The following is a 16,806-nucleotide window of genomic DNA, read 5'->3' on the forward strand; positions in this document are numbered from 1 at the left end:
GATGGTGATGCTGGGGAAGACATGGCAACTCAATGGAACTGCTCAGCCAGTTATGTGCCTTCCTTCTGAACTGCCTTGCATTGGGTCAACACAGAAATGATCCAGAGATAGTGCCGCATATAATCTCCATCTGACTTTGAGGAAAGCAGTTGTTCCAAATCATTGTAATATGCAAATCGCTTGGTAATATCTTTTCTAGTATCACAGCATATTGACAGATAAACGTTAAGTTTGGGGGAAAAGTCCTGAAACCCGGAGACGAACCAGCTGCAGGCAGCCGGGCTCATGTCCCAGGCTGGCTCAGATGCTGGCCATAGCTCATTAGAGGAAGGGGATTCTACATTACATGTCTAGTGGCCAGACTTTCAGGGGCATGGACCTCGGGTTATGAATGAAACTGTTGCAGTCTTTGGGAGGTCACGTAACCACAGTAGGATAGAAGGGAAGCAGGAAGGAAAAGGATTTTGGATTTAACTTATGCCTTTCTTCAGTTGTAGCTGAAGGCAAGTTACATTCAAGAAGAGTAGGTAGGTATTTTCCTCTCTCTGGAGGACTTACAATCTAAATCTGTACCTGAGACAATGGAGAATTAAGTGACTTTCCTAAGACCACAAGGAGCAGCAGTGGTATTGCAACTGGGCTCCCCTGGTTCTCGGTTCACTGCTTAACCGCCTCCACTCCACAAGTTAGAAATGGTGAAATACATGAATCGTGGTGCCACAGCCCTGATTCTGATTTGATCTGGAACCCTAAATGACCAAGAGGAAACCACAGGGCCTACAGAATAATTTCCCAGAAGTCTTGGGTTGCCCAGCCCTACTATAAGCACTTGACACCTTCCATTATAATGAGGGGTTATTTGCCTGTCTTTATTCCACCGCCTAACTCAGCTGTCAAATCACCAGTCTCCAGGTCCGAGGCAAGGACCATGGTTCCTTCTTAAAACTGGCCAACAGGTGTCGCTGTTAAGTAATGACCTTATTTACCACAACCTCTGCACGATCCCAAAAATCAAACTAGGTCTAAGCAGAGTTGCTGGGCCTATCTAGTTTATTTTTATTTATTATTGTAATTAATTATTTTCCTATCCCCAAAAATCCTCGTTTCCAACCAGTCTCAATTGTCATAGTTTTAGGTTTACCTCATATTATTTAATTTTATCTATTCATATTAAATTTTTAAATTTGTGATCCTGTAAACCGCCCAGATACATGTGATGGTCGGTATATCAAGCTATGAATAAACTTGAAACTTTGCTGGGTCGTATGGTTTTGTAACATACCTTGTCTCGGCATAAAGAGATCAATTCCATCTGAGGCTTTGTTCATGTTCTCCTTTCTGTGGCACAGGTGATCAATTTCACAATGCCCAACACGGTGAAACATTACGTGCACCGTGTGGGGCGGACGGCTCGGGCTGGGAGGGCGGGACGCTCCGTCTCCCTTGTGGGAGAGGAGGAGAGGAAAATGCTGAAAGAGATTGTGAAGAAGGCGCAGACCCCAGTGAAGGCCCGAATCCTGCCCCAAGGTAAGCACAGGATGCGATGGATGGTTCTAAGACATCGGAACACTGCCCAGAGAAGGGAGCGATTTGTTTCTGTTTAAATACAGTCAGACCAGGTATAGAATGGGAAATAGATGATCGAGTGTTCAACCTCTATGTTTAACGTTTTAGATGTGGTTACCAAGTTTCGGGATAAGATTCAGAACCTGGAGAAAGATATTTATGCTGTGCTGCAACTGGAGAAGGAAGAGAAAGAGATGCAGAAATCTGAGTCTGAGGTAAGGGATGCCGATCATATTTACTGCCCTGATTTGCTCTGTTGCGTCTCTGATGATGTCATCAGGGACGTGCCAGAGTAAATCGGGGCAGTAGAAGGACCCGAAGCAGCGTGTGGAGACTGATGCAAGCGCTGCTGGAATCACCACGTTTGTAGTCCGGACTGCGGGAAGGGAAAGAGGGGGTAGAGGAAACGCTAATGCTGCTGCACAGGGAACTGGTGGGGGGGGGAGGGAAATGGAGGGGGAGGGAATGCTTCTTTGGACAGACAGAGAGAGGAAGGGAAACACAAAGAAAATAAGAAAGACACAGGGGCAGGTGCCCAGGGAACTGGTGTGGGGGGAGGGAACTGGAGGGGGATGGAATGCTGCTTTGGACAGGCAGACAGACAGAGGGAGGAAGGGAGACAGAAAGAAAAGAAGAAAGACACAGGGACAGGGAGATACACAGAAAGACAGACAGAAAGGACAGCGGGAGCCGCGTCAGGAGGGGTGCGGGATGCGGCAGTGGGAACTTTTCCAATGGGTGCAACTGGGTGGCTGTCGGGAACCTCTGATCAGGGGCAGAGCAAGGTAAGAGTATCATAGGGATAAGAAGGAGGAGGGGGGATAAAAAAGGAAGGGATGCCTACTGCTGGACAGGGGGAGAAGGAAAGAGATGCTGATGGACAGGGGAGGTGAAGAAAAAGGAACGGAGGACTAATGTTGGACAGGGGGAGAAGGAAAGAGGTGCTGCTGGACAGGGGGGAGGTAAAACAAAGGGAGAAGGGCTGCTGCTGCGTAAGGAGAGCAGTGAAGGGGTGGTGGTGGACACAGGGGAGGTAAAAGGAAGGGAAAAAGGACAGGGGGAGCAGACAAGGGGTGGTGATGGACAGCCAAGGAAAAAGAAAGGCAGAAAGAAATAAAGCGGCTAAGGAGAGAGAGAGAAAGAAATGAAGACAGACACACACACATATGTTCTAGCACCCGTTAATGTAACGGGCTTAAAGACTAGTCATCAAATATTCTTCCACAGATCTTCATATATTCTTATCATTATTGCTTCACAATTTTTATAAATACTATCAGCATATATAAATGTTAATAGTGTAGGCATAACCTCAGTGGCAACACCTGAACTTATTATTTCATTTTAGTTCAGGCTTAATGATGCTAGCCTCCTCATTGGCTGGCCTCCACCATCCATGTATTTTTTTAAAACTTTTTAGTTTTTTTAATATATATTTTTTTGTAGTCTTAAATATTAGAAAAACTATAACTTATCTTTCATGTTTTATGTATAAAAGCTGAAACGGGGGCTCCGACATGAATCCACGTTTGGCTAATAGGCTTTTTCAAGGAGCAATCCCGTTAAGAAAGACCCACTGCCAGCCTTGTATGTTGGAAGTTCTTGATGACGTGACAGTTGACAGAAAGGTGAAAGGGAGCTATGGAGGCGGTTATAGATATGCATAGCTCCTGTTAGATTATTATGAACCAAGAAGGTATCCTTTGGTTTATTTATTTGTTTTAGATTTATTAACTGCCTTTTCATGAAGAGATTCACCCAAAGCGGTTTACAATTCATTAAATAGTAATCGGGTACTCCTTTAAGTAATTTTCCCTATCTGTCCCGACAGGCTCAACTGTTAAGTGACTTGGCCAGAGTCACAAGGAGCACAGGCTGGATTGAACTCGCAACCTCAAAACAGACCTGCCAAAGCTTTTTAATTTTTTTACTAGATCAAAACCCAAAGAAAAGGATCTAAGATCTAGGAGAGGGGTGTGACACCACTGGAACTTGAGACCCCCTCCCCCATGGGCCTTAATCCCAAAACAGCAGCCAGTAAACAAAGGAGAAACAGAGTTGTTAACTTTTCCATGAAACAAAAATCAATAGGGAATTCTCACCCCCCAGGAAGGAACCAAGACCTCAGGGAGACTGTACAGGCTTACCACCTCACATCTACCATCTGCTGAGACTGAGAACAGACTGGCTTCCAGGGGACTGCACAGCCCACTTATAGGTTGTCAAAGCTCAGTGCTTCTTGGTCTCCATCTGCTGGTAGGGAATGCATTACCCAGGAACACTATGGACCAGCATCTTAAAAAAGCACTGGCACCTTTCTTTCTGATCACTTTGAGAGAAATCATACTGTTTGTGACTTTCCTTGCAGATTAGCCTAGCAAAGAAGAAACTTCAGAAAGGGGAAGCTGAGGGAGATGATGCCCATCGCCCTGAAAGAAGCTGGTTCCAGACGAAGGAAGAGAGGAAGAAGGAGAAACGTACGTTATGTGAGGGCATGGGCACTAGTGCCGAGTCTGATGATGTCTGTAGTGCTGAAGCCTAACAGGTTACCCTGTGAGAGAATGACATGGTAACAAAATTCATCACCATTTCCGTCCCCATGGATAAACGCGGGAAACAATCCCATGTCCTTCTTTAGTGTCTACCTCAACCTCAGTCCTTCTACACCAGCATTCTTCAATGCAAGGCTTGAGGTTCAGTGACTGTGTCCATTCATACTCTGATTCTTATGTGAGCCAAGTATAAGATAATGAAGCTATTGTGACATCACTGATGAGGTTGGCTCTTATTGGTGGAATAAGACATTATGACATCACAATATCTGCTCTGGATACCAGATGCTGTCATCAGCTGTGTTATCTCCCATGTTTGCTGTGTGGTCATCCCCTCCTGTGTCTGAGTTGTCCCTTCCTGCTTGTTCTCCTTTGTTGGCTGTGAGGTCGACCTCTCTTGTGTATGAGTAGTAGTCCTTTGTTCCTACGTTGGGGCATCCTGTTGTCCGTACCATCGACCGGTGGTCGACTGTCGGCTTTCCCCTGTCCTTCAGTTTAAAGCCTTCTCTATTGCTTTCTTCATGTTGCCTGCCAAAACTCTTGCTCCTTCCTTGTTGAGGTGTAGTCCATCCCTTCTGTAGTACTTGCTTTTTCCCCAGAACGCCGTCCAGTTTCGCACGAAGTCGAAGCCTTCGTCTTCGCACCATCGTCTCATCCAGGCGTTGATCGCTTGCAATTCCCCTTGTCTCTTTCCATCTGCTCTTGGTACAGGGAGGATTTCAGAGAAGGCCACCTTCACCTCCCTGATCTTCAGTTGTCTTCCGAGTGAGCGGAGCTGGCCCTTCATCTCTTCCCTGTCATACTTCCGCCCGCTCACATCATTTGTTCCCACGTGGATAAGCACAGCGGTGTCCACTCCCCCTGCTCCATCTATGATCCTGGAGATCCTGTTGGTCACATCCTTTACTCTTGCTCCAGGCAGACAGGTGACGACTCTGTCCTCTCTTCCTCCTGCGGTGTGGCTGTCCACGTGTCGTATAATGGAGTCGCCTATGATGATCCCCATCTTCTTTATTCGGGAGTTCCTTGGGGGGCGTAGGTCCACGTCCTTGGAGTAGGGCCAGTCATCTTCCTCCAATGATACTCTTGAAATTGTTTCCTGTTCTTTGAGCGGGGGGACTTCTTCCTGTGCTCTCACTATTCCTCCTGGTGTGCGGTTGTCTCCTACCTCGTCTTCGTTTTCTTCTGTGTTTGCATGGGTGTCTTCTCTATTCACATGGGTTTCCTGAGTACAGTTTTCCTGCCCTGGGATCTCTACGTGGTGCTGATGGGCTTCCTCTATGAACATTTCTAGATCCTTGACCTCGTCGTTTGGGCTGTACTCCACTAGAATCTTCTCCTGTGCTCGGATTCTGTCTTCAAGTTCCATCACTGTTCCCTCCAATAGTCTTACCTGACATTTCAAGCTATCCATCTCCATGCATCGATCGCAAATGTATGCCTGGATCCCCGAAGGGAGGTAGTCATACATATTGCAGTCGATGCAGAAGACAGGAAAGCTCATCTTCTGACTTCCTTGGGCTTCCATTTCGTGCTTTACTCGTGGGTTGTCTGAGTGGTTTGATGTGACCTACTTGTGCTCTTTTTTCCTACTGATCCTACCTCCCCCTTTCCTTCTGACTTCCTGACTGCAGGCTTCCTATTTGAGTGAGTCTGTTTGTGTTACAGTGCCTGTGTGCTTGTGTCCCTTGCCTGCTGCTTCCTTGCTTGTCGGTTCCTTACCGGTCAGTTCTCCTCTGGTGTTCTTGAGAGTGTAGCGCTCGTCCCTTGCAAGGCCCTTCGCAAAGGCGCTCTCGGCGGCTGCGCGTCGTTGGCTCCGCCCTTTTTCAAGGGGGAGTCCGACGCTGCCTCCGACGCGGTGGGGGTGGGCGGAGCTTACTCTCGCCGCTTCCCCGAACTTTCAGTTCTCACTTGCCTCCTTCTCCTGCTCTGCCCCGACTCTGGCCGCTTCCTGGTTGCTGAGCACGCTGCTTTCTGCCTCTCCTGTGCTCAGCACCAGCACCACGAGTTGCCGCGTTGGCTCCGCCCCCTTTTCAAGGGGGAGTCCGACGCTGCCTCCGACGCGGTGGGGGTGGACGGAGCTTACTCTCGCCGCTTCCCCGAACTTTCAGTTCTCACTTGCCTCCTTCTCCTGCTCTGCCCCGACTCTGGCCGCTTCCTGGTTGCTGAGCACGCTGCAAACATGGGAGATAACACAGGAGCAGTAAAGGATACCGTAAATGAAACTGTAAGGACAGCCAAGAGTAGAAGGTCCAAAAAGGTAACACGAAGGGAACTTAGATGCATGTATACAAATGCTAGAAGTCTAGGAAAGAAAATGGGAGAACTAGAGACGATAGCAAGACATGAGAACATGGATATCATTGGCATAACAGAAACATGGTGGAATGAAGAAAACAAATGGGACACAGTACTACAGGGATACAAACTATATAGAAGGGATCGAGAAGGGCAGAAAGGTGGAGGTATTGCCCTATATGTTAAGGAAGGAATAGATTCTGTTGGAATGATTACAACAGACAGGAAAGAGAAGCTGGAGTCCCTCTGGATCAAAATACCTGGTCAAAATGGCGCAGATACAAAAATTGGCCTTTACTATCGTCCCCCAGGACAGGCGGAAGACACTGACTCAGAAATGATGGAGGAAATCAAACAAGTATGCAAGACAGGCAATGTAGTTATATTGGGAGACTTCAATCTCCCAGGAATAGACTGGAAACTAGGAGCCTCCAACTGCGGCAAGGAGGCAAAGTTCCTGGAGGTGCTAGGGGATTGCTTCCTGGAGCAAATGGTAAAAGAGCCGACAAGAGGCGACGCCACCTTGGACTTGGTCCTAAATGGTCTCACGGGACCGATAACAGAAGTAGAAGTCATGGCTCCACTGGGAACGAGTGATCACAATGTAATCAACTTTAAACTGGACATCGGGAAAGGGAAACATGCCAAAACCTTAACCACCACCTTAAACTTTAAAAAGGGTAAATACGATTGCATGAGAGCCATGGTAACAAAACGACTCGAGAAGATGGTGGACAAACTTGAAACAGTAGATCAGGCATGGTGCCTATTGAAAAATACTATTGCAGAAGCGCAAGATCTCTACATTCCGAGGATTTCTAAAGATCGGAGAAGTAAAGGCAAAGGAAAACCGGCATGGCTTACCATACAGGTGAAGGAAGCCATAAAAGAAAAGAAGGACTCTTTCAAAATATGGAAATGCACGAAGACAACCGAAGCCTGGAACAAACATAAAGATGATCAGAAGAAATGTCACAAGGCGGTGAGGGATGCCAAACAGGATTATGAGGAAAAAATAGCCCAGGAGGCCAAAAACTTCAAGCCCTTCTTTAGATACGTGAAAGGGAAAAAACCTGCAAGAGAGGCAGTGGGACCCCTGGATGACCAGGGAAGAAAAGGGTACATCAAGGAAGATAAACAAATCGCAGACAAACTAAATTCCTTCTTTGCGTCCGTCTTTACGAAGGAGGACACCTCAACAATACCTGAAGCGGAGAAACTGTTTACAGGAGAAATAGAGGACAGCCTCACCACAGTTGAAGTGAACTTAGATCAGATATACTACCAGATCGACAAACTTAAAAGTGACAAATCCCCTGGACCGGATGAAATTCACCCGAGAGTCTTGAAGGAATTGAAGGTTGAAATCGGAGAGTTATTGCAAAAACTTGCAAACCTGTCAATCAGAACTGGTCAGATACCAGACGACTGGAAGAAAGCGAACGTCACGCCAATTTTCAAAAAAGGATCGAGAGGAGAACCGGGCAATTATAGACCTGTGAGTCTTACGTCTGTCCCAGGCAAGATGATTGAATCACTGATCAAGGATAGCATAGTTCAGCACTTGGACACACACGACTTGATGAAACCCAGTCAACATGGATTCAGGAAAGGGAAATCGTGTTTGACGAATTTACTCCAATTCTTTGAGACCGTGAACGAGCAAATTGATAGTGGAAAGCCGGTGGACATAATATACTTGGACTTCCAGAAAGCGTTCGACAAAGTTCCACACGAAAGACTTCTCAGGAAGCTACAAAGCCATGGCATAGAGGGAGATATACAAAGATGGATAGGCAAATGGCTGGATAACAGGAAGCAGAGAGTGGGCATAAATGGGAAGTTCTCCGACTGGGAGATAGTGACTAGTGGTGTACCCCAGGGCTCGGTACTTGGGCCGATCCTTTTTAATATTTATATCAATGACTTGGAAAACGGAACATCCAGTGAGATCATCAAGTTTGCAGATGACACAAAACTCTGCCGGGCAATCAGATCGCAGGAGGATAGTGAGGAACTCCAGAACGATTTGTGTCGGTTAGAAAAATGGGCGGAGAAATGGCAGATGAAGTTCAACGTGGAGAAATGCAAGGTAATGCATTTAGGCAGTAAGAATAAGGAATACGAGTACAGAATGTCAGGTGCAAGTCTGGGAAAAAGTGTACAAGAAAGGGATCTGGGTGTACTGATAGATAGGACCCTGAAGCCGTCAGCACAATGCGCGGCAGCGGCAAAGAAGGCAAATAGAATGTTGGGCATGATAAAGAAAGGAATCTCGAGTAGATCGGAGAAAGTTATAATGCCGCTTTATAGGGCAATGGTCAGACCCCACTTGGAATACTGTGTCCAACATTGGTCTCCCTACCTAAAGAAGGATATAAAACTGCTGGAGAGGGTGCAGAGACGAGCAACCAAACTAGTGAAGGGTATGGAGAAACTGGTATATGAGGATCGACTTAAAACACTGGGATTGTTCTCCCTTGAGAAAAGGAGACTGCGTGGGGATATGATCGAAACCTTCAAAATACTGAAAGGAATCGACAAAATAGAGCAGAGAAGATTATTTACATTGTCCAATTTGACACGGACAAGAGGACATGAAATGAAGCTAAGGGGGGACAAGTTCAGGACTAATGTCAGAAAGTTCTGCTTCACACAGAGAGTGGTTGGCATCTGGAATACTCTCCCAGGGGAGATTATTGCAGAATCGACAGTCCTAGGCTTCAAAAGCAAACTAGATGCATATCTCCTTGAGAGAGGCATATAAAGTATGGTTGGCTATAAAATAAACCAGGTGTATACCTGGCAGGGCCTCCGCGTGTGCGGATCGCCGGACTTGATGGACCGAAGGTCTGATCCGGAGATGGCGCTTCTTATGTTCTTTAGTGTCTATCTCAACCTCAGTCCTTCTACACCAGCATCCTTCAATGCAAGGCTTGAGGGTCAGTGGCTGGGCCCATTCATGCTCGGATTCTCCCCTCTCCTTAAAGAATAACATGGAAAAGGTTTCCCGCGGTTATCCGCAGGGACGGTGATGTTTTGTCACTGTGTCATTCTCTACCCTGCAATTTAGAGCTTGCTTTGAAATTGCACAAAGGAAATGGACAGTCGAGGTTACACTTATTTGTTGCACCTGTTTACATATATTTTTTAAAATCTGGTGCAGGAAGTCTGTGTACCACATGTTGTTCCCAGTATTTGTAGCTCCTATAACGCTGCAGGACTTTGTGGCACGTTCATTCTTAGTTCGGGAGGGTGATGGAGCAAAATGATGGGGTTTTTTTTAGAAAGAGCTTGTCCATGCTGAATCTTCCTCTTTCTCTAGTCGCTAAAGCACTGCAAGAGTTTGACTTGGCTTTGAGGGGTAAAAAGAAAAGAAAGAAGTTCCTGGAGGAGACCAAGAAGAAAGGACAAATGACGGTAAGCAGGATGCTTTGTGGGGGGGGGGGGGTCACACGAGGCTATCGCACATCTGCCAAATAGGAAGGACTTGCATCACAAAAAAAGCTGATCTAGTGGCCAAGTTAGCTTAGCATAGATTCCATTTTTACTGAAGGGAAGAGGAAATGAGAGCAGATAAAGATGAGCTACTCTGCCCGGTCAGGTGGTCGGGGTTATAATTTGCTGCTCCAAAACTTTGGTCATTTCATTTGTTTTTGAACAGGACCTGAATTTAATTATGAAGGCCTTTTTTTCGATTTTCCCCACAGTCTTTTTTATGGGACAAAAAATTAGAATATTCCTCGATTAAAACAGGACCGCAGAAAGCTATTCTTAGTTATGCGGGAAGAAGCTGTAAAAATGGGAGCAAATTTCTTGTTATCCTATCCATGTAAATGTCAGCTAAATTATGCTGGTATAAAATATGTATTTTTTTTGAACCAGAACAGCTTTGAACTTTTTTGGATGCTAAAAAATGAATGCAATAGAGCTGTAAAAGAATGGAAGGCTGGTTTTGTACCATATTAAGTTTTGTTTGTAACCAATTTTCCTATAGTAAGAGATTTGTCTATTTTTCTTACTTGTTTCTCCATGATTGTTGTGTGGTCTAAGGAAGAGTTTTGGATATTGTGTTAAGAAACTATAAAATCATATACAAACATTATGGGGCTCATAATCGAAAGAGAAAAACGTCCAAAACCCGGCCTAAGTCGGCACTTGGATGACCATTTCTCAAACACGTCCAAGCACCGATAATCAAACCAGGTTTTGGATGTATTTCTAAACGACTTAGGCCAGGGGTGTCCAATGTCGGTCCTCGAGGGCCGCAGTCCAGTCGGATTTTCAGGATTTCCCCAATGAATATACATGAGGTCTATTTGCATGCACTGCTTTCATTGTATGCTAATAGATCTCATGCATATTCATTGGGGAAATCCTGAAAACCCGACTGGATTGCGGCCCTCGAGGACCGACATTGGACACCCCTGACTTAGGCCCTCATAGTGCCGCTCAACGTCCAAAGCTAAAAGTAGCATTTCGGGAGGCGTGTCTAGGGCGGGAGTTGGGCGGGACGTGGGACGGCTTAGACTTAGTCGTACAGCATGTATAAAAGTGATACAGCTCACGATCAATGGAACTTCGACGTTGTGACTTAGACCATTTGAAACATGGTCTAAGTCACAAAAACCCACCTAAACTCACTAGATATGCACAGAAAACACATAAAACAGACCCCCACTCACTACCCCAGTGACCACCCAACCCCCATAAAAATTTTAATCACAACTTTAAAATTCAGCCTCCAGACCATCATCACCTGGCCGCCTGGCATAGGAAAGCCTAGTCGTCCAGCACAGAGGCAACTTAAGTCGTCTTGGGGGTGGGTTAGGGACCCATAGAGAGGAGGACCCATGCCCATAAGCCCCTGTAATCACTGCATTGATACTTAAACATGTGCACTACCCTATACACCCCCAAAACCCTTTTTTACTGGCATATAAGTGGCTCCTGCAGCCATAAGGGCTATTGGGGTGGTAGATAAGTGGGTCTATGGGATTCTGGAGGTGGTTTGGGGGGCTCCTCATGACCTATAAGGGAGCTGTAGTGAGGAGAAACCATGGCACCCTGTTTGTGAAGTTCACAGCAGTGCCCTGTAAGGTACCCCACTATTTAGGTGCCCTGTCTGGGTGTTCTGTCCATCACTTTGCAGGCCCCTCCCACGTCCAACAGGGCTTGTTCTAGACGTTTTGGACTTGGACGGACAGTTGGACGCAAATGTGCTTTAAAGATCAACGTTGTAGCGGCTTGGACGATAAGATCTTCAGGATGTATAATTGGACGATTTTCGAAAGTCCAAAGACGTGGACGTCTCTTTCGAAAATGGGACTTAGGCTCTTTTTTACTTTGGACGACTTGCGAAATGGACAGAAACGGACTTAGACGTCCCTTTCGATTATGCCCCTCCACGTTTTTTTCTTGAACATTTGATGACAAATCATATATACTTTTTAATAATTGTGCTCCGTATTACTGTGACAAGAGGATTCTTGTATTTAATTTGAAATGCAAATAAAATAAAAAATAATAATAATTGCTGCTCCAAGCAGGTTATCCCCACCCCATAGCACTGTGGTTTACGCATCCACCCTCTTCACCTTTTGCTTCTAGCCGGAAGAGCGAGCTCAGTTTGAAGTTCTGAAAGCACAGATGTATGCAGAGCGGCTGGCAAAAAGAGACCGCCGCCCTAAGAGGGCAAGAGCCATGCCAGAAGATGAGATAACAGGTAATAATAATTAAACAAAACAAAACATTCAACACTGTCCTTTTCCCACAAACCAAGAATTGAGACTGAAGAGCTAGATTTTATTACAGTCCTGTAGTGATCGGGTGAATTTTCCCCTTGGCTGCATCGTTACTTAAATGCTTTCCATTGTGGATGATGGGAAGTGAATTAGAGAATGACCTGGGGACAAATTTGTCCCCGCAGAAACTCAATTTCCCCGTCCCATCCCCTTGAGTTTTGTCACTGTCCCTGCACCATTCCTGCAAGCTCTGCCTTAACCGCACAAGCCTCAAACACTTATGATTTTAAAGTGTTTAAGGCTTGTGCCGACGAGGACGGAGCTTAGACATTGGTGGAATGAGGCATTATGACATCACACTCCGAGCTCTAGAATGTTGCTACTTATGATTTTCAAGGGTTTGAGGCTTGTGCAGATGAGGGCGGAGCTTGTAGGAATGGGGCAAGGACAGGAAAAGAACTCACTGGAACAGGGAGAGAAAATGAGTTTCCACGGGGACGGGGAAAAATTTGTCCCCCTGTCATTCTCTAACATGAATTACTTACATGCCTGTGCGATGACAATTTTTATTTATTTAAGGTATTTATATACCGCCTATCAAAGTTATCTAAGTGGTTTACAATCAGGTACTCAAGCCTTTTTCCCTATCTGTCTTGGTGGGCTCACAATCTATCTAAAGTACCTGGGGCAATGGGGGGATTAAGTGACTTGCCCAGGGTCACAAGGAGCAGTGCGGGATTTGATCCCACAACCTCAGGGTGCTGAGGCTGTAGCTCCAACCACTACACCACTCCTGCACCCTTTTAGCTCTGCTCTACTAATACTTTCATCTCTCTCATTTTATCCTTAACAGATACAAAGCAGAAAAAGAAGACAAAGCCGAACAAAAAGTCTCTATTTGATGAGGAGCTGACCAACACAAGTAATAGAGCCCTAAAACGGTATCGCGCAGGGTAAGTGCAGACTCGGTCACAGCCCACCTCCCTCTTTCCCTAAAGCAGTGCTCCTATGGACTGTGGAGACATTATTCCAGGACAGGAATGAACCCAGTCCCGCGACAGAATATAGCAGAGATGGTCTCCAGTGCTTAGTTTTACTGTTTGTACTCATTGTAGCAAAGACAACCTTCTCCCTGCATTCTTAGATCCAGGCAAGTATATCAAGATGCTATTAAAAATTCTTTGGTCAGACCCAAAACAAGTGATAATTCGTTGTCTTCCCTCTCCATTCCACTTGGTTGCTGATTGCATTAGTTGGTAACTTAGAATGTTTGTTTCATCCATAAACACTAGTATATAAATCACTTGGGACAGATGTTTCTGTTAATAATACTGCTGTAGTGTTATTGCACTATGGAAAGTGTCCCACCTTCCCCAAAACTTCTTTATACAGTGGTACCTCGGTTTACGAGTGCACCGGTTTGCGAGTGTTTTGCAAGACGAGCAAAACATTCGCAAAATCGGCGCCTCGATTTGCAAGCGCCCCCCCCCCCCCCCCCCCCGCCACAACCTGAAGTCCCCCAGAGCCCTCTTCTTACTTTAATGTAGCACCGGCATGTCAGCCTCCTCTTCTGTGCTGGCCTTGAGCATGTGCGCATGTTTAAGGCCTGCGAGTTCACGTTCTCTCGGCCAACACAGAAGAGGAGGCCGACATGCTGATGCTACATTAAAGTAAGAAGAGGGCTCTGGGGGACTTCAGGTTGCGGCGGGGGGTTCCTGATGGTGGCGGGGGGTGCCGGATCGCAGGGGGGAAGGTGTCGGATCGCGGGGCCTTCAGGGGGAGCAATGCTGGTTCTCGTGAGAGGGGGGGGGGGAAGCAGCGCTGCTGGCCTCGGTGGGGGGGGTGGGAACGTATCAAAGTGAGTTTCCATTATTTCCCATGGGGAAACTCGCTTTGATAAACGAGCATTTTGGATTACGAGCATGCTCCTGGAACGGATTATGCTCGTAATCCAAGGTACCACTGTATTCTGTAATTCTGTCATATGACACCAGGGTTTTGGGTTTTTCTTTTCTAGCAGAATGTTGTTAGGTCAGATGCTGGAAACTGGAAATACTTAATTGTGCCTTTCCGTGGCCAGGCCTTTTGAAATCAGCCCCTGGTCACCTGTGAAAGGGCTCCAGAGCTTTGCAGATTTACTCTTTAGCTTGGGCACATTGCCTCAGGGTTAGGAGGCCTGGTCATCTTTGTCTAATCATTTGAACCTTTCTGATCCTTTGTGCAGCCCTTCGTTTGAAGACAAGAAACGTTTGGGATTACCCACTCACAGAAAAGGAGGACACTTCAAATCTAAGTCACGGTAACTCACCTTCGTTTGTGTCAATTATGATCATTTGGCAAAAGATGAAATTTAAAACTTTGATGACCCTGCTTGCAATGCACAGATTAGAGGCCGATTTCACTTTTCTTCTAGAGCAGTGGTCTTTACTAATTTTTATCCAATTGAGCTGAAGGAGAACCACACAATGCCTTCCTACATGAGGCCATGACACTGCTTACAATGACCTCTGTCCCTTCAAGCCCACTTTTAAACTTTTCGTTGAGGGTATCCTCGATGTAGGCATTTCCATGCATGCTCTTCTACCGAGAAATGCCTTGTCCTTCAAGAATGCAGCCCTTCACCAATCCACCTCCTGCTTTCTATCACAAGCTTGGGAAGAGAGGTAGACAATAATGAAGAAAAACCCAGAATGATGAGGGGCGGGGGGGCCTCCCCAGATGTATCCAGCGGCTGCCACTGGCTCCCCTGGGCCTTGCATTGAAGACCACTGCCCTGCAGGGTATCACATAAAGATCTGCTATTTTTCACATGGGTAGACTGTGCTAGGATCGTGCCCGACTATAGCTGCTTATTAAAGAGTTACTGTAAGTCCTCATAGCCCAAATAGATAACCCATTCGGCTGTATTCTGTGATTTCACAGAAACTGCTTCACTTACTTATAAGCAGCTTTTTAAACAAGATAGATATTTGAGCCTATTGAATTGATTTTTTCGATTTGCTGTTCCTGCCTAATCAAAACTTTTTTTTTTTTTTTTCAAACGGCCCTGACACGGGGACCAATTTTTTCCCCATTCCCGAGGGAACTCATTTTCCTGTCCCATCCTGGTGAGTTCTTTTCCTGTCCCTGCCCCATTCCTGCAACCTCCGTCCTCATCTGCACAAGCCTCAAACACTTTAAAATCAATTGTTCAAGGCTTGTGCGGTTAAGGCAGAGCTTACAGGAATGGGACTGACATGGGACAGCGACAAAACTCGTGGGGACGGGGAAATTGAGTTCCTGCAGATATGCAGCATTTCTCCCTTCCTCTCCTCCATTCCAACAATTCTTCCTCTCTCCCCTATGTGCAGCAGTACCCCACCGGCCCTTCCACCGTTACATGCGACATACCGCTGGGCCTCTCAAAGCAGCAGCAGTATTGGCCGGCCTTGAAGAAGAGTGCTGCCCGCTGGGGCCTTCCCTCTGCCTCATCATCAGTGACTTCACTTACGATGCGGCAAAGGCCCCAGCAGGGCAGGCCGCGAGCAGCCCGTTCAGAACGCTGTCTCTTCAAGGCGTGCCACCACCATCACTGCTTTGGGAGGCCTTGGAGGTATGTCAAGTCTCAATGGGATGGGGGGGGAGGGGAGGGGTGGCTGCTGAATCGGCGAGTCCAATTTTTTGGGAACACAAATCGATTCACCAGAGTGAATCGGGCAACTCTGCTGGCCTGCAGCCTAGAATGAGACAAACTGTAAGAGTTGCCACTGGTAATCCTATAGCCACATCAGTTGCCAAAAACAGAGACTTTATTGGATTCTTTAAAAACAAGGAAATAGTACAAGCCTTGATCAACAGCTGAATCAAATCTGTTTTGCATAATTGAGTGTATAAACTGCTTCTGTTCAAGGTGATAACTCATTCACAGACTTATAGATGGTTAATGGTGGTGCTTTACGTATCGGGTCGAGTATTATTGGAAGAATAAAGAATAACCTGATTGTCCAGACGGTTTGAAAGACATCTTTATTTGTTGCACCTTATCTTTATTGGACAATTCCACTTGTATTGATGGTGCTTTACGTATCCCACGATCTTTTTTTTCCTACTGTTTGCTGAGCCTAAAGCGGGGATTTAGATCGACCAGTCATGAAGGAATTTTGTACCATATTCTTTGCTTAAAAGCCATGAGTTACTGAGAAATGTAGTTATTTAGCATTTTAAACCAGGGGTGTCAAAGTCCCTCCTCGAGGGCCGCAATCCAGTTGGGTTTTCAGGATTTCCCCAATGACTATGCACTGCTTTCAATGCATATTCATTGGGGAAATCCTGAAAACCCGACTGGATTGTGGCCCTCGAGGAGGGACTTTCAGATCCCTGGACTAGAGATAAGCTGGGGCTTACAGTGTATATTATTCTTACAGATACCGGCGGAAATAACATCCACCTTCTGTCATAGTGGTCCCTTGTGCTGTGAAGGACATGAATCTCCTGCATATTGCAGACTGAAGAGCACTGGCTGCCTGATGGAAATGAGGAGTTTCATACTATTAACTAGTAATTGCCCTCATGGAAATAGCGGTGATGTCCCCTTTAAACACAGAAGTGGAATTGCCAAGTTGTTCTCTTTTTTTTTAAGAAAATATACTCTACATACGAAGAAAACA

General features: G+C 46.1%; 1 protein-coding gene across 1 annotated transcript in view; it reads left to right on the forward strand.

Moving 5' to 3' along the window:
* Positions 1-16,806, forward strand: part of DDX27 (DEAD-box helicase 27) — a 38,480-nt gene extending 21,674 nt beyond the window's left edge. Inside the window, exons 14-21 of the mRNA XM_033963679.1 lie at positions 1,350-1,527; positions 1,675-1,781; positions 3,935-4,043; positions 9,742-9,836; positions 12,027-12,141; positions 13,014-13,113; positions 14,385-14,459; positions 16,564-16,806. Coding sequence (XP_033819570.1) covers positions 1,350-1,527; positions 1,675-1,781; positions 3,935-4,043; positions 9,742-9,836; positions 12,027-12,141; positions 13,014-13,113; positions 14,385-14,459; positions 16,564-16,579 — 795 coding nt within the window. The 3' untranslated portion in view covers positions 16,580-16,806. The remainder of the gene's footprint in view (positions 1-1,349; positions 1,528-1,674; positions 1,782-3,934; positions 4,044-9,741; positions 9,837-12,026; positions 12,142-13,013; positions 13,114-14,384; positions 14,460-16,563) is intronic.

The sequence above is a fragment of the Geotrypetes seraphini genome, chromosome 11 (genome assembly GCF_902459505.1).
Source record: "Geotrypetes seraphini chromosome 11, aGeoSer1.1, whole genome shotgun sequence".
In the NCBI taxonomy this organism is placed as follows: domain Eukaryota; kingdom Metazoa; phylum Chordata; class Amphibia; order Gymnophiona; family Dermophiidae; genus Geotrypetes; species Geotrypetes seraphini.